Source organism: Dendrobates tinctorius, unplaced genomic scaffold, assembly GCF_039654945.1.
Source record: "Dendrobates tinctorius isolate UK_male_01 unplaced genomic scaffold, ASM3965494v1 ptg000201l, whole genome shotgun sequence".
Classification (NCBI taxonomy): domain Eukaryota; kingdom Metazoa; phylum Chordata; class Amphibia; order Anura; family Dendrobatidae; genus Dendrobates; species Dendrobates tinctorius.
In genome coordinates, this window is record NW_027361868.1 from 4,921,420 (window position 1) to 4,943,116 (window position 21,697).

General features: G+C 44.7%; 1 protein-coding gene across 1 annotated transcript in view; it reads left to right on the forward strand.

The window, feature by feature from the left end:
- The window catches only part of USH2A (usherin), a 994,545-nt gene that overhangs the window by 657,621 nt on the left and 315,227 nt on the right, over nt 1-21,697 (forward strand). The window contains exon 40 of the mRNA XM_073553328.1: nt 4,671-5,296. Coding sequence (XP_073409429.1) covers nt 4,671-5,296 — 626 coding nt within the window. The remainder of the gene's footprint in view (nt 1-4,670; nt 5,297-21,697) is intronic.

The following is a 21,697-nucleotide window of genomic DNA, read 5'->3' on the forward strand; positions in this document are numbered from 1 at the left end:
TTTATAATGACTGGTTAACACCTGAAGCTGGGGCAGGAGGTACAGACCACACTTTATAATGACTGGTTAACACCTGAAGCTGGGGCAGGAGTTATAGTTTACACTTTATAATGACTGGTTAACACCTGAAGCTGGGGCAGGAGGTACAGACCACACTTTATAATGACTGGTTAACGCCTGAAGCTGGGGCAGGAGCTATTGTTTACACTTTATAATGACTGGCTAACGCCTGAAGCTGGAGCAGGAGGTACAGTCCACACTTTATAATGACTGGTTAATGCCTGAAGCTGGGGCAGGAGTTATAGTTTACACTTTATAATGACTGGTTAACGCCTGAAGCTGGGGCAGGAGGTACAGACCACACTTTATAATGACTGGTTAACGCCTGAATCTGGGGCAGGAGGTACAGTCCACACTTTATAATGACTGGTTAACACCTGAAGCTGGGGCAGGAGTTATCGTTTACACTTTATAATGACTGGTTAACACCTGAAGCTGGGGCAGAAGGTACAGACCACACTTTATAATGACTGGTTAACACCTGAACCTGGGGCAGGAGTTATAGTTTACACTTTATAATGACTGGTTAACGCCTGAAGCTGGGGCAGGAGGTACAGACCACACTTTATAATGACTGGTTAACACCTGAAGCTGGGGCAGAAGTTATAGTTTACACTTTATAATGACTGGTTAACACCTGAAGCTGGGGCAGGAGGTACAGACCACACTTTATAATGACTGGTTAACACCTGAAGCTGGGGCAGGAGCTATAGTTTACACTTTATAATGACTGGTTAACACCTGAAGCTGGGGCAGGAGGTACAGACCACACTTTATAATGACTGGTTAACACCTGAAGCTGGGGCAGGAGTTATAGTTTACACTTTATAATGACTGGTTAACACCTGAAGCTGGGGCAGGAGGTACAGACCACACTTTATAATGACTGGTTAACACCTGAAGCTGGGGCAGGAGCTATAGTTTACACTTTATAATGACTGGTTAACGCCTGAAGCTGGAGCAGGAGGTACAGTCCACACTTTATAATGACTGGTTAATGCCTGAAGCTGGGGCAGGAGTTATAGTTTACACTTTATAATGACTGGTTAACGCCTGAAGCTGGGGCAGGAGGTACAGACCACACTTTATAATGACTGGTTAACGCCTGAAGCTGGGGCAGGAGGTACAGTTCACACTTTTTAATGACTGGTTAACGCCTGAAGCTGGGGCAGGAGGAACAGTTTATACTTTATAATGACTGCTTAATGCCTGAAGCTGGGGCAGGAGTTATAGTTTACACTTTATAATGACTGGTTAACGCCTGAAGCTGGGGCAGGAGTTATAGTTTACACTTTATAATGACTGGTTAACGCCTGAAGCTGGGGCAGGAGTTATAGTTTACACTTTATAATGACTGGTTAACACCTGAAGCTGGGGCAGGAGGTACAGCTCACACTTTATAATGACTGGTTAACGCCTGAAGCCTCGGTAGGGCGCACAGTTTACACTTTATAATGACTGGTTAACGCCTGAAGCTGGGGCAGGAGGTACAGTTTACACTTTATAATGACTGATTAACACCTGAAGCTGGGCAGGAGTTATAGTTTACACTTTATAATGACTGGTTAACACCTGAAGCTTGGGCAGGAGGTACAGTCCATACTTTATATTGACTGGTTAACGCCTGAAGCTGGGGCAGGAGGTACAGTTTACACTTTATAATGACTGGTTAAAGCCCGAAGCGGGGGCAGGAGGTACAGTTTAGACTTTATAATGACTGTTTAACACCTGAAGCTGGGGCAGGGGGTACAGTTTACACTTTATAATGACTGGTTAACGCCTGAAGCTGGGGCAGGAGGTACAGTTTACACTTTATAATGACTGGTTAACACCTGAAGCTGGGGCAGGGGGTACAGTTTACACTTTATAATGACTGGTTAACGCCTGAAGCTGGGGCAGGAGGTACAGTCCACACTTTATAATGACTGGATAACGCCCAAAGCTGGGGCAGGGGGTACAGTTTACACTTTATAATGACTGGTTAACGCCTGAAGCTGGGGCAGGAGGTACAGTTTACACTTTATAATGACTGGTTAACGCCTGAAGCCACGGTAGGGGGTACAGTTTACACTTTATAATGACTGATTAACGCCTGAAGCTGGGGCAGGAGTTATAGTTTACACTTTATAATGACTGGTTAACACCTGAAGCTTGGGCAGGCGGTACAGTCCACACTTTATAATGACTGGTTAACACCTGAAGCCACAGCAGGAAGTCAAGTTTACACTTTATAATGACTGGATAACACCAGAAGCCACTGAAGAAGGTACGGTTTACAATTTTTAAGGACTGGTTAACGCCTGAAGCCGCAGCAAGAGGTACAGTTTATAATGACTGGTTAACACCTGAAGCTTGGGCAGGAGGTACAGTCCATGCTTTATAATGACTGGTTAACGCCTGAAGCTGGGGCAGGAGTTATACTTTACACTTTATAATGACTGGTTAACACCTGAAGCTTGGGCAGGAGGTACAGTCCACACTTTATAATGACTGGTTAACGCCCGAAGCTGGGGCAGGAGGTACAATTTACACTTTATAATGACTGGTTAACGCCCGAAGCGGGGGCAGGAGGTACAGTTTAGACTTTATAATGACTGGTTAACACCTGAAGCTGGGGCAGGGGGTACAGTTTACACTTTATAATGACTGGTTAACGCCTGAAGCTGGGGCAGGAGGTACAGTTTACACTTTATAATGACTGGTTAACACCTGAAGCTGGGGCAGGGGGTACAGTTTACACTTTATAATGACTGGTTAACGCCTGAAGCTGGGGCAGGAGGTACAGTTTACACTTTATAATGACTGGTTAACGCCTGAAGCCACGGTAGGGGGTACAGTTTACACTTTATAATGACTGATTAACGCCTGAAGCTGGGGCAGGAGTTATAGTTTACACTTTATAATGACTGGTTAACACCTGAAGCTTGGGCAGGCGGTACAGTCCACACTTTATAATGACTAGTTAATGCCTGAAGCTGGGGCAGGAGTTATACTTTACACTTTATAATGACTGGTTAACACCTGAAGCTTGGGCAGGCGGTACAGTCCACACTTTATAATGACTAGTTAATGCCTGAAGCTGGGGCAGGAGTTATACTTTACACTTTATAATGACTGGTTAACACCTGAAACTGGGGCAGGAGTTATAGTTTACACTTTATAATGACTGATTAACACCTGAAGCCACGGTAGGATGTACAGTCTACACTTTATAATGACTGGCTAACACCAGAAGCCACTGTAGAAGGTACGGTTTACACTTTATAATGACTGGTTAACACCGGAGGCTGTGGTAGGATGTACAGTCTACACTTTATAATGACTGGCTAACACCAGAAGCCACTGTAGAAGGTACGGTTTACAGTTTTTAAGGACTGGTTAATGCCTGAAGCCGCAGCAAGAGGTACAGAGTATAATGACTGGTTAACACCTGAAGCTGCGGCAGGAGGTACGGTTTACTTAGTAGTATAGACTGTCAGGGTTCAAATTACCCACAGATCCTAGGCATTTAGAGCTGTTTTCAAGGATTCCATATCTAAGGCAGGTTGCACACTTCGAAGTACAGGCCGCAATGTCTGGACCCTCAGCAAAGCTCCTCACCCAAACTCTACAACCTCACGGCTGATGAGCTAAGATGAGGAAACCTCATTAGTTGGTTTGGTACAGCCTTAGAGATAGTCATTGAAAAGTGAGCCCTTGAGGCTCCAGAAAAGGTAATTTGAAAGCATCAGACTTTTGCTGTCCAAAAAACGACCCCAATTTCAAAACTGTATGGAGGTCTAAGGTCCCAAACCCAACAGTCTCATGAGCATATATGAGGCTGTTGAATTTAGGTCAAGAAACCTGTGTTCAGTCTCGACATCGCAGTCCGTACTCAGAGCATGAAAGTTGGATGTATGAAACCGGCCTATCTAACAGTCTCTGTCAAGGCTCTATCCTGAAAGAACTTCCACCACAGAACTCCCAATTAACCACCATCTGATGGAACATGCCTCAGTTTTTTTTCTGTCTGGTCTGCATGGAAACCAATAGAATAAAAACCTTTGTCTCAGTGTTAAATCGGAAGGAGAAGGAGGTACAGTAATGCCCTTTGCACCTCTGTGGATGCCCTATTATGACTCCATAAATCTTGAAGTCATAATATGGTCTTTGGACATGTTCGTCAGTCTCAAAAAAGGGCTATAACTGACCAAGAAGTGGTTCGACATTTCTGACCATTGATTTTCAAAAATAAATTCAACCAAAGTGTAATTTCTTCATCATTATGCAATTACATAGGACTCTTATGTGGAAATATATCTTACTGCCTACCAGGAGCACATTTTGCACAGTTTTATTGAATGACACCATGTGCATTTAGCTGTGATGCTAGGATCTTCTAGGAGACTCATCAGTATATCAGAATTTTCTGTCCCTTGTGATTGCCCAGCGGTACTTTGAACTCTTTCTTTTCCTTGATTGTTTCCTCCTTATGGCACACCAGGTGGTTAGGCATGGTACTGCAGATAAGGACAATGAAAATTAATTATTTGACTTGTTACCATGATACATAAATGATACAATGTTGTTAATAAAATATTTAATGTGCATGTATCTTTATACATTTACAGAGCCAGGATCCATCGACCCACCTCGACTCTCCCAAATTAAATCAAGATGGATAACCATTATCTGGCAACACCCAACAAAACCCAATGGAATACTAACACATTACAACATTTACCGAAATGGAAGCCTAGTGGCGACTGTGCCGGGAAGCAGAACAAGTCAGACATTCCATGGTTTAAGCCCGCACACAGGTTACCGGTATCTGCTGGAAGGATGTACCTTGGCAGGATGTTCCCTGTCGAAGGAGTCACTGGTCATACAGACCCTTCCAGATGCACCGAACGACGTTCTACCACCTAATCTCCGTTCTGATAGCTCTACATCTGTCACAATAAAATGGAGACCTCCACTCTTTCCAAATGGTTTAATAGAAAGCTTCAGTATTGAGAGACGGCTCAAAGGCACCGAACATGTGGACATGATAGTGACCGTTCCGGGAAACCAAATGGAGTATGTAGATCAAGGAAGTGACATTAATCCATGGACAACATATGAATACAGAATGGTGGCTACAACTTATAACGGGGGAGCAAACAACAGTAACTGGGAAGAGGTTACAACAAGACCATCAAGACCGGTGGGAGTGCAGCCACCAGAAGTCACCATGTTAGGTCCATATACAGCAAAGGTAAGGTAGACTAGAAGGGGGCCATTTTTATATAATAAAAATGGACAGACCAGGCACAGAAGCTGTCTAGACACCAGCAGCTTATGCTTACTTTTTCTAATCCAGGGGCGCCACTGTGTTTTTATTACAGTTTATTTTTTATATAATGTTTAGCTGTATCTATAGTGCCTATGGGACGACCTTGAAAATTGGTCATCAGCTTTGAGCTCGCTTTGATAGCCATGAGCTGTGCCTGTCCACATCTTCTTCCAATAAGTATAGTGCTAAGACAAACAAAGTACATTTTTATGTTGTGTGCAAAGAGTTTTCTAGAAATGTACAGTACCTCAATGGCTCATCATTATTCTAGACTAGTGATGAGCGAGTATACTCGTTGCTCGGGTGTCCTCCGAGTATTTTGGCGTGCTCAGAGATTTAGTTTTTGTCGATGCAGCTGTATGACTTGCGGCTGTTAGACAGCCTGAATCCATGTGGGGATTCCCTAGCAAACAGGCAATCTCCACATATATTCAGGCTGTCCAGCAGCCATAAATCATGCAGCTACAGCGACAGAAACTCAATCTCCGAGCACACCAAAATACTCAGAGGACACCTGAGCAATGAGTATACTCGCTCATCAGTACTCTAGACCAGTGTTCCCCAACTCCAGTACTCAAGAGTCACCAACAGATCATGTTTTCAGGACCAGGTGATAATTCCAACGCCTGTTCAATACTAATGAAATCCTGAAAACATGATGTCTTTGCTGCTCTTGAGGACTGGAGTTGGGAACACTGCTCTAGACCATCAATTTGGTATTGGAGGAGATCTGACCCATTGACAAGCAGTACAGATCAAGAGAATAAAGGCATCACAGTTCATCCTGGAGTGCCGTGCTTATCCAGGTACATTGGCTAGTCTGCACATTGGCTAGTCTCAACGCATAGCTGTGCCGGATACTGAAACCCTTCCCAAATCAATCAAACGGAGCTGAGCGCTACAGAGAGTACCATAACCCCTTCGTACTTCTCATTGGAGTGGATTTTTGGGAATGGCTCACCTACTGATTTGCTATTGACAGTCTATCCAAGAAAGGGCATCGATGTATGTTTCAGAAAAACCTCTTTAAGAAAATAATGTGGTTCCACCACATGGAAAGATGCAGGTGAGCATCTAAATAAACCCTTTAAGAACCAAAAATTTCAGAAAGTCAAACTGGTACTATGCCACTCTAAAGATGATCACGTGCATTAAATGTTGACTGACTTTCTATGCAACCATATAGGTGGGTGACCCAACTCTCCAACGATAGTAGAGGACAATATCACGTTGAACAGGCTGCGCCTTTTGTGTTTCAAATTGCTTCTTTACTGTCCCAACACGTTTCATCTCCAGGTTAGTGCCTCTTATTTGTTTTTTTTTTGCCTTGAGAATGGCGCCGAAGCTTATTGGCACAATGAAGAACCATTGTAGAAGAGAAGAGGCTTCTAATTTACGAAAGTGCACCCTGTTCAACGTGATATCATCTTCTACTATTATTCATCTGAAAAAAGTTTTTCTTCTCTAGCCATGGGCCTGCAGGAGCATTTACACGCATTGACAGGTATTGTGCCTTCACACCAAACGGCCAGGAGAGCGCATAGTCCTGCCTTTAACTAACCTTACCAGGCGATACTGCTCTGTGTGTGTGCACTTTTGTCCCAAAAAACAGCTCTTCAACTCTCCAGCAAAGACAGATCTGGATGGAAAGAAAGATGAGGCTGTTAGATTTCCTTTTTTCTTCTCCGTAATGAGAACAAATGCATGATCAGCCAAGCCTCATGTGCATGTGTATTGGGGTGCGTTGGTCAGAGGGAAAACTGTGGCCCAACGAGCTTATTTGGCCAACATCTATTAACCTTTCCAAGAGAACAGACAACTGTTAGTGATCATTGATAAAGTTCTGTTCACAGTCCTAAGGGACCAAAATGCGATTGATTTGCTTTATTGGACGCATTATTCTGCCCTTAATCACACATTAAAAGTCCTAATGTGATATAAAAAAAAAGAAAACGTGAGGCTTCCCGGACTACCTATGAAGTTTTCAATTATTTCTAGAATCCATGTGGGATGGAGCTCTGGAGGGCAGGATAACTACTATTGTTTTGGCTTGCGTACAAAACTTCATTCAAGGGAAATTAGTGTAACCAAACAAGAGGGATTTTTGTAGCTTTGAAGCGTCTTTTGTGTAAACAGGCACATGCTTCTGTGAATATAGTCTTGTACATATGCCAAATGCACTGCTACACTGGTTTGATCAGCAGAACACAAAGCGCGGCTCATTTGTACGAGTGCGAGGCGACCAGCCTGTGAAGACAAAATGGAAAATAGACAAAATAGACATTTAAAATAGACAAAAGGGATTTTTAGACTTTTTGTTTTAATTGCAAAGATAAGTATGTAATGTACTATTGCTTTTTTTTGCTAGATAAAAAAGAGAAGCTCAATTACTTTTATTTATTGGAGCCAATTACAGAATATTTTTCTTATTAGTGGTTAAAGGGGTTGTCCATGGAATTTTTAAAAATGGACCGTAGGGATGCTAAAATAAAAATAATCAGTTAGCCTACCAATTCCCCACTGCTCTACCATACCAATCCCCTCTGCTCCTCCATACCAATCCCCACTGTTTCTCAATACCAATCCACACAGCTCCTCCATATCAATCCCCCACTGCTCCTCCATATCAATCCCCCACTGCTCCTCCATATCAATCCCCCACTGCTCCTCCATATCAATCCCCCACTGCTCCTCAATACCAATCTCCCACTCCTCCTCCATTCCAATCCCCTCTGCTCCTCCATACCAATCCCCACTGCTCCTCCATATTAATCCCCCATTGCTCCTCCATACCAATCTCCCACTGCTCCTCCATACCAATCTCCCACTGCTCCTCCATACCAATCCCCACTGCTCCTCCATACCAATCCCCCACTCTCCTCCATACCAATCCCCCACTGCTCCTCCATACCAATCTCCCACTGCTCCTCCATACCAGTCCCCACTGCTCCTCCATACCAATCCCCCACTCTCCTCCATACCAATCCCCCACTCTCCTCCATACCAATCCCCCACTGCTCCTCCATACCAATCCCCCACTGCTCCTCCATATCAATCCCCCACTGCTCCTCCATACCAACCCCCCACTGCTCCTCCATATCAATCCCCTCTGCTCCTCCATATCAATCTCCCACTGCTCCTCCATACCAATCCCCCACTGCTCCTCCATACCAATCCCCCACTGCTCCTCCATACCAATCCCCCACTGCTCCTCCATACCAATCCCCAACTGCTCCTCCATACCAATCCCCCAGTCTCCTCCATACCGATCCCCACTGCTCCTACATACCAATCCTCCACTGCTTATCCATGCCTATCCCCCACTACGTATCCATGCCTATTCCCCAATGCTCCTCCATACTAATCCAGCACTGCTCCTCCATACCAATCCCCAACTGCACCTGCAAACCAATTCCCCGTTCCTACTCCAAACCAATCCCCATAGCTCCTCCCTATAAATTCCCCAGCTGCTTCTCCATTCCAATCCCCATTGATCCACCATGCCAATCCTTCACTGCTCCTCCATATAAATCCCCCACTGATCCTGCATTCCAATCCCTCATTGCTACTCCAAACCAATACCCCATAGCTCCTTCACATCAATCCCCAGCTGTTCCTCAAAAACCAATCCACCAGCTGATCCTCCATACCAAACCTTTAACTGTTTATCCATACCTATCCCCCTCTACTTATCCATGCCTATCTCCCAATGCTCCTCTCTTTACCAATCCCCCACTGCTCCTGCATACCAGTTTCCCACTCCAATTCCATACCAATTCCCCACTGCTCCTCCAAACCAATTCCCCACTGCTCCTCCAAACCAATTCCCCACTGCTCCTCCAAACCAATTCCCACTGCTCCTCCAAACCAATGCCCACGCACACCTCTGTACCAATTCCCCACTGCTCCTCCAAACCAATTCCCACTTGCACCTCTGTACCAATTCCCCACTGATCCTGCATACCAATCCCCAGCTGCTCCTCCGTACCAATCGCCATAGCTCCTCCATATCTATCCCCAGCTGCTCCTCTTTACCAATCCTCCTGCTACTCCTCCATATCAATCCCAGCTACTCCTCCATTTCAGTTCCCTATTTTTGCTCCATACCAATCCCCCACTGCTCCTCCACTCAAATCCCCCACTGCTCCTCCACTCAAATCCCCCACTGCTCCTCCACTCAAATCCCCCACTGCTCCTCCACTCAAATCTCCCACTGCTCCTCCATTCCAATCCCCGACTGCTCCTCCATACTAATCCCCCCACTGCTCCTCCAAACTAATCCCCCACTGCTCTTCCATATCAATCCCCCAGTTGATCCTCCATATTAATTTCCAGTTGCTCCTCCATACCATTCCAATACTACTCCTTCATACCAATCCTGCACTCATCCATACGAATCCCCCACTGCTCCTCCATATCAATCCCCCACTGCTCCTCTCCATGCCAGTCCCCACTGCTCCTACATATCAATCACCTACTGCTCCTCCATAAAAATCTCCCACTGGCTTCTTCATCATGTAGGTTTTGTCGTACTCCATCTCAGTTGGTCATCTGATGCCCCCCCTGAAAGAGGAAGCCAGGAGACCGTGGGGGGCATCAGATGACCACTTACTGGCTGCAGCACTCTTGTTCTATCTTGCCCAGTAGACTGAGATAGGAAACTTTTTTTTTTCCAACTGAGATATAGCCCAACACCACCCACAGGATGAGGAAGATAGGAGACCGGCAGGGGAGCTGCAGACCTATTTACTTCAATTGAACTGAACTGCACTACCAGACCCAACCCATAGACAGGGATGATGCTGTTTCTGGAAGTAAATAGTCATGCATAAAGATCAGTTATGGCGACATTGTCTTTTCAGAGGTGGTTTGGAGAATATTGAAATAATAACAGATATTAAAAAATTGCTGACAGCTCTCGGCTCCTCAGGTGGCGGTCGTGTGTATTTTATGTTTCCACACATCAAGTACTGACATTGAGGCTGTAGACTTGCTTCACACATTTAATGACCCCTATTAAATCCAAATGTCTTCGGTTTTTACGTCAAGCCAAGGCCATCAATTTCGACTTGTCTCAGATTCTGCCGATTTAATTTACGGCCATTAAGTGAACACAAATATTTGTCATTATGGTATATTTATTGCAGGGCCTAACACCTCCCAATTTGTCATATTATTTTATGTTAATTAGTTTTTAGTGGCACAAAAATAATTGTGTACTTTAAAAGGAATCTGTTTTTTGTTTCCCCCCAGAAACAGCGCCATGTTTGTGCACGGGCTGTGTCAGGTATTACATCTCAGCTCTATTCAAGAAAATAGTACAAAACTGTAATAACAGACAAAGCCTGTGGACAGAAGTGGAGCAGTCGGACGACCTTTCCTAACGCTGGATTATTTTTTTTAACCCTTTCTGTGCCCCATTGTTCATGTAGTCAGGAACCGAGCCCATGCCATTAACCGTGGGGCCACAACTGGGAGTTAGCTACGATTCCAATTGCTCAACCCCTTAGGCCTGTTTCACACTTCAGTTTTCTGGCGTCAGTCAAAATCTGTCGTCTTGACGGAACGACGTATCCATCAAAAATAGTGAAAAATGGATGCAACGGATCAGTTTTTTTTCGACGGATCCGTCTAGTGGATCCTCCGAAAAAAAAGATCCGTTTAATCAGTCGCATCCATTTTTTTCATCCGTTTATTCCATTTTTTTGCCGGATCCGTCGAAACTGCAGATTTTGGAATTTAAAGGAACACAATTCGAGAGAGAGAGAGATATTTTTTGGTACCAGAAAGGCTTTTGGGGTTAAATTAAAGGACCAGAAATAAAAAAACGGAATCTGACAACGAATCCGTTTTTTGATGGACAGCGACGGATCCGCCGCCCATAGGCGTGCATTCTAGCTGACGACGGACGGCGACAGATCCGTCACTGTCCGCCTTTTCGACTGAGACAAAAAAACGTTCCTAGGGACTTTTTTTCGTCTGACAAGCACCTATTTTCCGACGGATCCGTTGCACGACGAACGAAGCGGAAGGCCATCTTTCACAATCCGTCACTAATACAAGTCTATGGGGAAAAAACAGATCTGCCAGGCAAATCCGTCGGATCCGTTTTTTTCTGCTAATGACGGATTTTGACTGACGCCAGAAAACTGAAGTGTGAAACAGGCCTTAGATGCTGCAGAGAGTGGCAATTGTAGTATCTATGCGGTTCAATGGTAAAAAGGAGAATATGTACAGTGGGTACGGAAAGTATTCAGACCCCTTTGAATTTTTCACTCTTTGTTTCATTGCAACCATTTGGTAAATTCAAAAAAGTTAATTTTTATTCTCATTAATGTACACTCTGCACCCCATCTTGACTGAAAAAAAACAGAAATGTAGAAATTTATTAAAGAAGAAAAACTGAAATGTCACATGGTCATAAGTATTCAGACCCTTTGCTCAATATTGAGTAGAAGCGCCTTTTGAGCTAGTACAGCCATGAGTCTTCTTGGGAATGATGCAACAAGTTTTTACACCTGGATTTGGGGATCCTCTGCCATTCTTCCTTGCAGATCCTCTCCAGTTCCGTCAGGTTGGATGGTGAACGTTGGTGGACAGCCATTTTCAGGTCTCTCCAGAAATGCTCAATTGGGTACCTGTATCCGAACCTGGTATTTTAAACAAGAACTCTGGTCTGCTGGTGTGCGGATGCGATACATAGGCTTGTAGGAAATGATTTTGTCAGGGGTGTATTGATCGCAGTTGCAGTGGTCGTGACCAGGCCTGTGCAGGTGAAGGGCCCACCGATACCAACTCAAACATCAACTGGATGTGCCTTCTCTGACTCACATTCTGCTGAAATGTATTGTGGCGTAGAGACCTACCGGGTCTGTGCGCTGAAATACAAGCTGCTGGACAATCAGAGACCAGCAGCTGAAGTCGGCATGTGACTGGGGGCGCATGGCAGTGATATCATGTGCTCCGGCTTGCATGCTGAACTCAGCTGCCTGCTTCAGAAGAGGATGCCGCGTGGAGGGAAGCTGAGTAGAATATTTATTTTTTCTATACACTAAAGAAGAGCAGCAGAATTGGGAAGATATACGAGGATGAACCCAGGATGGGGCCCAGGATAGATTCTCCACACCTCCTGATATTTCACATCCTGATATTTCCAGTGCTAACCTTGTCCATGCAGAATAGAAATGACAGATGTTTAGGAGTTAGATGTGCAAAGATAGATAGATAGAAGACAGATCGATAGATATCCGTCAGATATATAATTAGTGTAGTGCATGTGTATTTTTTTGTACATGTATTTAAGTAAAAAATAAATGAATAAATGAAGAAAAATTACGTGGGGTCCTCCTTAGTTTTAATAACCAGTGAAGTGAAAGCAAACAGCTGTGAGCTCGTCTTTTTAGTCTTGTGGTAAATTGACTCACTGAGCTGTACCCGGCGGTAGACACGGAACACTGTCTCTTTAAGAACTTCCTTTGGTTTACTATATGTGGCATGAACCAAAGTGAAGTAAAAACAAACACAGCCTTCTGGGAAAAACAGGAAAAAGAAAACAAAATGGTAGCAAAAAGCACAGTCCTTATGGTAATGCGGTTCCTCCCACTCCCAGTTAGCAAAACACACACGGTTCAGGTTAGTCCCAGCACAAACACTTCTCTGGAGTGTTCCTCTCTAGACACTGAACACCGACTGCCTCTGGAAGCCAGCTATATAAACCCCAGACCACATCCTGGGGTGGAGATTAGGTGGACAACCTCCCACCCACTTTATGGTTGTCCATAAAAAAACAGCACTTAAAACAAATTGGCTGTTAATCCCTCACAACACTTAATGTGCTGAAAGAAAACGCCTGGGTTTTAGATCACTGAAACCATTAACCTCAGTGAAACATATCTCCCCTTCAGCACCTTGCCAGTGACTCTTTCACAGTCTGAAAAGGGCCCAATAACCATGGAGCTTTCCAGCTTATTAAGATCAGCTCACAGCTGTCTGCTTAGCCTTTAGTGGTTATTCCAAAGGGGACCCTAAAAATGTGGGTCCCCCCTATTTTTAATACCCAGCAAAGGCTAAGCAGACAGCTGCGGGCTGATATTAATAGGCTAGGAAGGTCCATAGATATTGGCCCCTTTCCAGCCTAAAGGTGCCTTTACACCTTTGCTAAAACGTCACCGATTTTGTTACGCAGCAGCGATATCGCTATGTGTGATACTTACCTCCGACCGGCTCCCCCGCTGTCTGTCGCTGATCGCGCGAGATCGTGCAGCTCCATTTCTCGACGGGCACTTCCTGCTGGGCTTTCTGCTGGCGCCAACAAGCGACGCGTGGACGCGGGCGGGAGGACGCCAGGATCGCCGCGTCGGTAAGTAACGACCGCTGCTGCGTCGCTACATCGCTGTGAGATCTGCCTGTGTGGCAGCTCACTAGCGACCATTATCGATGCACCAACGATCCTGACCGGGTCGTATCGTTGTCGGAATTGCTGGTGCATCACTAAATGTAAAGGGGCCTTAAGAGCAGCCTTCAGTCACTCCATAAATGGCGCATCAATTAGATGCGCCAATTCTGGTGCTTTGCCTCGGCCTCTCCTGATTGCCCTGGTTCATTGGTAATCGTCATAATGGTTTTGGGGTTGATGTCATTTGTGTAATGTACGTTGACATCAAGCCCAAGTGTCTATCATTCACCTCCATTGCTAACTCCGTAGTCAAAAGAAAACTTTGTATTTTTTTTAAGTAATGTTTGTATCTTTTCTCATTTTAGCGCTTTTTTTTCCTTTTATGTGAGCTTTTTTTAGGATTAAATGTTGCACAACCCTTTTAATAAGCTTTAAAATGTCGTATGTTTTCTTGGCCAAGGAAAAAGAAAAAAAGACAGATTTTGAACTCCATCGGTGTATAATTATGAAATATTGCAACATTTGCACAAAGTCTCAAAAAGATAAATTAGGTGAAAATGTCTGAATAATGAAAACCATGCCCACTTAAACAGGGACTGAAAATAAATTGTGTAAAAATGGCGCAAAAGCAAAAAATACATATTTTGCTACATCTAAGCTGAAAAACAGCAAAACATGTAACGAAAATAAAGCACTAAACATAAATCATTTTGCCTCATAAAATTAATTAACAGCTTAAAAGCAGATCAAAGAAATGTATTTAGTAAGGTCAATCCATACTGTTAAACTGGCAAATCAAAGGCATTTGATGTCGAGATCCCCATATACACACAGCAGAAAGCAAAAATTCTGCCCCCAACCTGCAGAAAAATGGTTAAAGACAAGCAGAAGAAAATGCAAATATAAAAAAACTGCAAAGGTAAAAAGAAAAAAGATAATGATCTCTGTGATTTTAAAAGCTGCTTTCATTATTGCGAAAAAAAAATCAATGAAAAGGCCGTAAAACAGAGCTCCACGTGTTTCATGCCATCATTAGAACTTCATCAAAAGCTTTATAGAAAAGGTAGGCACCCATCCAGATATAGAAAGATAGTAAAACACTTGGGGGAAACACATTAAATTCACATACATCGATCATCAAAGAATACTTGAGTGCTGTACAGAAGAGTGGCCAGAAGTCAAAGAGAACGCAAAAGGATTGTCCAAAATTTTTTTTTTTTTTCATTGATTTTACTTTTTTTTTATCTATACTTGTTCTGTAGGACCAATGTAGTATACATCCTTGTATGTAGAATACAGTCATTATTCCCCAGGGGTATAATTTTGGTGGATGCAGGTGTTGCATGCACACCCAGACTCTACAGTCTATGGTGCCCAAAAAGGCCTTTTGGACAACATAAGAATATCAATACCTTGAAGATTTTGCATTGGGGCTCACAAGCTCCATTTACACCACTAAATATATCCTATACATGGTGGATAACAGAATCTAATCTCCTTTTTATCAAAAAGCTACTAGGAAGACAATTGGGCTAAGATATTTTTGGAGAAAGGCGGTCTATCTGGAAGTTTCCAAGTCAAGCTCAATGAGAAGACGATGAGCATGTGTGATTGGCATAGGGTGCATCTGGGCCTAGATGCCTCCAGAATGGAAGGAGGTAAAGAACCCTCTATCAGGTAGGGGAGACATAGAACACATGGTAGTGCAGTTTTATCTATCCACCCCTAGATTGAAAGCGTAAAAAATGGTCCTCCAATCAGTCATTCAAGAGATAACCTGTAGACTGTGAGCCCTCGCGGGCAGGGTCCCCTCTCCTTAAGTCCTTGTGTGTCCCTTATCTTACACATGTTTATTATACTTGTCTATATTTCCCCTTTTCACATATAAAGCGCCATGGAATAAATGGCGCTATATAAATGCATAATAATAATAAGTTGAGCAGATACTAAGGTAGACCTTCTCTTAAAAAAAGAGAGCTCACATGCCAGCCTGAAGTTGGCCATACACATAATATTAGTTGTACGTTGGATTGTTAGTACAAATGATATGTAAAGTTGTGCTCAAAAGTTTACATACCCCGGCAGACTTTTTGCTTTCTTGGCCTTTTTTTCAGAGAATATGAATGATAACAACAAAACTTTATCTCCACTCATGGTGAGTGGTTGGGTGAAGCCATTTATTGTCAGACTGCTGTGTTTTCTCTTTTTAAATCATAATGACAACCCAAAATATCCAAATGACCCTAATCCAAAGTTCACATACCCTGATGATTTTGGCCTGATAACATGCACAGAAGTTGACACAAATGGATTTGAATGGCTACTAAAGGTAACATCCTCACCTGTGACCTGTTTGCTTGTAATCAGTGAGTGTGCATGAAAGCTGAGTGAGTTTCTGGGATCCAGACAGACTCTTGCATCTTTCATCCAGCCACTGACATTTCTGGATTGTGAGTCATGGGGAAAGCAAAAGAATTGTCCATGGATCTATGGGACAAGGTAGTTGAACTGAATAAAACAAGAAAAGGATACAAAAAGATATCCAAGGAATTGATAATGCCAGTCTGCAGCGTTCAAACTGTTATTAAAAAATGGAAAATGAGGGGCTCTGTAAAAACAAAACCACGGTCAGGTAGACCAACAAAAATGTCGTCCACAACTGCCAGGAAAATTGTTTGGGTTGCAAAGAAAAACTCACAAATAACATCAAATACCAGACTCTCTGAAAACTAGCGGTGTGGCTGTTTCAAGATGCACAATAAGGAGGCACTTGAAGAAAAATGGGCTGCATGGTCAAGTTGCCAGAAGAAAGCCATTACTGCGCAAATGCCACAAAGTATCTCACCTACAGCATGCAAAACAGCACAGAGACAAGCCTCAAAACTTCTGGAGCAAGATAATTTGGAATGATGAGACCAAAATTGAACTTTTTGGCCACAACCATAAATGTTACATTTGGAGAGAGGTCAACAAGGCCTATGATGAAAGGAACACCAATCCTACTGTAAAGTACGGAGGTGGATCGCTGATGTTTTGGGGATGTGTGAGCTACAAAGGCACAGGAAACTTGGTCATAGTTGAAGGAAAGATGAATGCAGCACATTATCAGCAAGTACTGGACGCAAATTTGCAATCGCTAGCCTGGAAGCTGCGCATGGGACGTAATTGGACGTTCCAACATGACAACGATTGACCTTTCATTTGGCTACAGCAGAATAAAGTAAAGGTTCTGGAGTGGCTATCTCAGTCTCCTGACCTCAATATCATTGAGCCACTCTGGGGAGATCTCAAGTGCGCAGTTCATGCTAGACAGCCCAGGAATTTACAGAAACTGGAGCCTTTTTGCCAAGAGTGGCACCTTTACCATCTGAGAAAATAAAGAACCTAATCCACAACTTCCATAAAAAACTTCAAGCTGTCATTGATGTTAGAGGGGGTAATACACGGTATTAGGAAATGGGGTATGTAAACTTTTGATCAGGGTCATTTGGATGTTTCAGGTTATAATTATGATTTAAAAAGAGAAAACACAGTAGTTTGACAATAAATGGCTTCACCCAACCACTAACCATGAGTGGAGAAAGTTTTGGTGTTATCATTCATATTCTCTGAAAAAAAGCCAAGAAAGCTAAAATTCTGCAGTGGTATGTAAACTTTTGAGCACAACTGTACATAAACTTGGCAAACTATAATTTTCCTGAAAAATGGGCAAGTTTCTGACATTTTATTTTTTCATCACTTTTTGAAAAGGGGGGAACATAAAAAAATCCACTTATAGTTTTACAGTAAAGGGTAAAACAATAGGGTAGGCTTGTGCCAAGAAGCAAATGTTCAGTCACAATTGTGCCATTCAGGGAAATGAATAATAAGAAATTTAACATGACTGATTCCTTTTTTTCGAGACTGTCATTGGCAACGTATTCTTGTCCAGTTTTAACACAACAGTCAGTTAAACTGGTCATAATTTACCCATATTGAAATTTATCTTCTGTCCTAACGCTACCGACAGCTGATGTTACAGGAAAGAAGAATTCAAGGTAGAGAAGCCACAACCAGAGATGTTTGGCAGCCACCTATTCTCCTTATTGATTGAATGTGGGGGGGTCAGGAGGGATAACTGGTAAAGTGTTCATTTCCTAAAGGTCTGTGGCCACCATTAAACTTTGAGAGTCTAATGGATGGTTAAAGTGTAACTCCTAAGCTTCTTTTAGCCCCAAAAGGCTTTCATTGGTTTTATTGTACCCTAAAACTTTTAAAAGTTTCTTCAATATCTACATGTAATGAGATCCATTTAGAAGACAGCCTGTTTCTAAAAATGGCAACCAAAACATCTGTGTCAATCTGGATGCCTCGTGACTACAACATTACCTCTTGGAATATAAAACATCCTATTTGCTTTTGGGAGGCATAACTACTCAAGTAGCTCCCAGGTCCTAGTACAAAATCTGTCACAAGGTGTCACGGACGTGGTTTGTGGAACCACTGTGCCACGCACCATGGAGGGGCATGACTAAGGGAACACCTGACTGTTCACTAGAGCCTCTGATGGTGAGGTTAGACTTGGCCCCCGATGAATTCCAGGTGCCACTACAGGCCAGACCAACAGACACCCAGCAGCTGGACCCAGAGGACAGACTGGAGGGAGCGGCTGGCATGTATTAGAATGCAGCAGACAGTTTGCACCTGAGTGCAGCAGACAGAGTTCGCATCAGAGGGCAGTGGACAGGGTATGTATCAGAATGCAGCAAGCAGGGTCTGCAGTAGAGTGCAGCAGGTAGGGTCTGCATTACAGTGCAGCAGGGACTGGTATGCAACCTTCCACAACTTAGACTGCAAAACAGGAAGGTTGCTCAGGCACCTCCCCAGTGGGGAGAAAGCAATATATACATAATGTCCCATTATGGCTGAGGAGGAATTAGCAAGCGCACACGCTGACCCTTTAAGAGGGTGGGAGTGCATGCGCGCGTGCCCTAAGGGCATGACTAGAGGACCGTCTGGAAGCATGCAGAGCATGGGAAAGGGAAGAACTGACCGCAGCACGGGTGAGTGAAGAGACACGCCGGAGACCCTGCCTGTCAGAGCAGGACTCTGGCATGGTGCTAACACAAGGTCTATCAAATATCATTTGCAATTTATAGTACTAGTCTCCAACTTTGCATTATAACCCATTTGTCTCCTCTAGGCTCTAGGTAATGAGACATATAATCTTGGTACTATCGGTGAATGTGACCTGGGGGTGCCTGGTACCAGGGGGTGTGAGCAAAACACGCTCTCTTGCCATGAGAATTTAGAAGCACGGTAGTACGGTAGAGGCAGTAAATCAAATGTTTGGTCCAGATAAAAGAGAATCTAGCTACAACTCCCTAATTTTCACTGATTTTCATACACTGCAGGAAAAAAGTTGATTTCACTTTAAATTATCACAAATCTATTATTTTTTTTCAATTCAATTCTTTTTGCAATTTGCTTTGGGCAAATCCAGAGAAAATTGTGAATTCTAAAGTGCTGGGAAGGGGTTAAAAAATACAAAGTATCTCACCCCCCCTTCCATCTCCAGAGCAGTTTTTTGCACCTGGGGCGCTGACTGTAACGCTGCTGTGTTTAGACCTTGATTCACGGCGTTACTCTGCATTTCTGCTTTAACCCTTCACTCTTTTTCCCTCTAATGTGCTGGAATGCTGTTGTCAGTTATCTGTGTGGATGTAGCCCAGTGTCCTGCACCGCCGCATAGCCGTACATGCGTGCGTGGTTCCTCTACGCTGCATGACCACCCGTGTGTGCGGTCCATGGCAGCCACCCGTGGGTTAATAGGTCTGCTACACATTGCGTGTCTTACCACGTGTGTTCAGGCTTCAGCTTCTGCCAGGTGTCCTTTGCATTGCTGATTATGTTCTGTCTTGCTTAGGCACGCGGCCACACCTCCCTTCCTTTTATCAGGAAAAGGTGTGTGATACAATTGCTGCTCCAGCCTATGGCTGTGTGGCAGCTCCTATATAAAGGTCCCTCCCCCTTTGGGGCATTGCCAAAGCTTCGCATTGAGTTCCTAAACCTTTCCATGTGAGTCTGTGTTCTGCTCCTGCTCTGATTCTGTTCAGCTCTGGGGGAGCTGTTGCTCTTTATCCGTCTGTGAACTGTGTCTTGTATCTTAGCCTGCTCTGGGGGCATAATACCCAGATCGCCTTTCCTGGAGGCTGCATATCCAGGCCTGTCTGAACTGTGTCTTGTTTCTCCGCCTGCTCTGGGGGCTGTAATACCCAGATCGCCCTTCCTGGAGGCTGCATAGCCAGGCCCCGTGTATGTTATGTGTTGTTTCCTGAATCCTGGATCTGCTACTTTACCTGACCCTGTCTGAACTGTGCTCACTGTGTGATGTTCCTGAGGTCCTTCCGTGCCTTGAACCCTGTGCCCAGTGACTGAGACTCTTTGATACCTGACTTTCCGTGATCTAACCTGGGTTCATCTGGGAAGTAGGAGTCCAGTGTGTCCGCTGAGTTTCTGCTACTCAGTACTCAGCTGGGGATTCGATGCAATTCCCTGCCGGCTCCTGTCCAACCCGGCAGGGTTTGCACCAGACCGCTTGGGTTCCTTTCTAGGTCGCTTCCAGATGTCCAGAGCCTGATGACCGTGGTCTCTCATCCGGAGCCTGTAGTCCACGGCCTGATGTCCGGTGTCTGACGACCCCTTCCAGATGTCCACCTGATGTTCTGATGTCCACCTGGCGTCCAGATGTCCTGATGTCTACCTGATGTCCACCAGATGTCCTGATGTCTGATGTCTTCCTGAGGTCCACCTGGTGCCCCGATGTCCGACCCGGTGTTCTGATGTCCACCTGGCGTCCTCATGTCCACCAGATGTCCTGATGTCTGATGTCTTCCTGATGTCCACCTGGTGCCCCGATGTCCGACCCGATGTCCTGATGTCTGCCTGGTGCCCTGATGTCCACTCCATGTTCCTGTTGTCCACTCCGAGTTCCTGATGTCCACTTCGTGTTCCTGATGTCCGCTTCATGTTACTGATGTCCACTCCGTGTTCCTGATGTCCACTCCGTGTTCCTGATGTCCACTCTGTGATCCTGATGTCCACTCCGTGATCCTGATGTCCGTCCTGAGTCCGGATGTCTCTCTGAGTTCTGATGTCCAGCCTGCGTCCAGATATCCAGTCCATGGTTCTGGTGGTCCAAGTTGTGCTCTTAAGCCAGTCCCGTTTTCCTTCCTGGATGGAATCCTCCTCCATGGTTTCCAGGTTTTTCCACCTCTGCTCCCTGGTGACGGTCCCACCTGCAAGTCCTGGATCTGACCAGCCTATGCCCGGTGCTGTAGTGCCACCACTCCTGGACCTGCGCTATCTGAGTCCTGTTCTGTTGTCCTGCCGGTTCCCTGGGGTCTTACCCGTGATGACCTCTGCCATCATCTGAAGTCCACCTGTGGTCGGCATCTGACGTTCTCCTGCTGTGCCTGTGCTACACCCGTTGCCGTACATGCGTGCGTGGATCCACTGCACTGCATGACCACCCGCAAGTGCGGTCCCCCCTGGTAAGCCCGTGCCAGGCAACCCTGGACCGCATCAATCCATGATGACCTCCTGCTTCACCTGTCTACCTGAGATGGGTTTCCTTCATGATGTGCATATTCCGGAACCTGGTGTTTCTATGTTTTTGCCTATTTCAGTAAACTTTATTTTTTCTTCATACCTGAAGTTGTGCGGTGTGTTTTAGTCCTGCTTATGGCCAACTTGTCCACAAGCTCAGCTGCCACAGACCCCGGTCGCTACCCTTCCCTAGTCCGGTTAAGTCCGGGTCTCCCCTGTAGTCCAGTGTGTCCACATTCCACGACCGCCTGGGACGCATACCCTGTCGTTATAGCTCGACGACACGGGAGCGTTGGCTGCAAGTCACGCTGCGTCCGCAATCGTAACACTAACTAGGCATC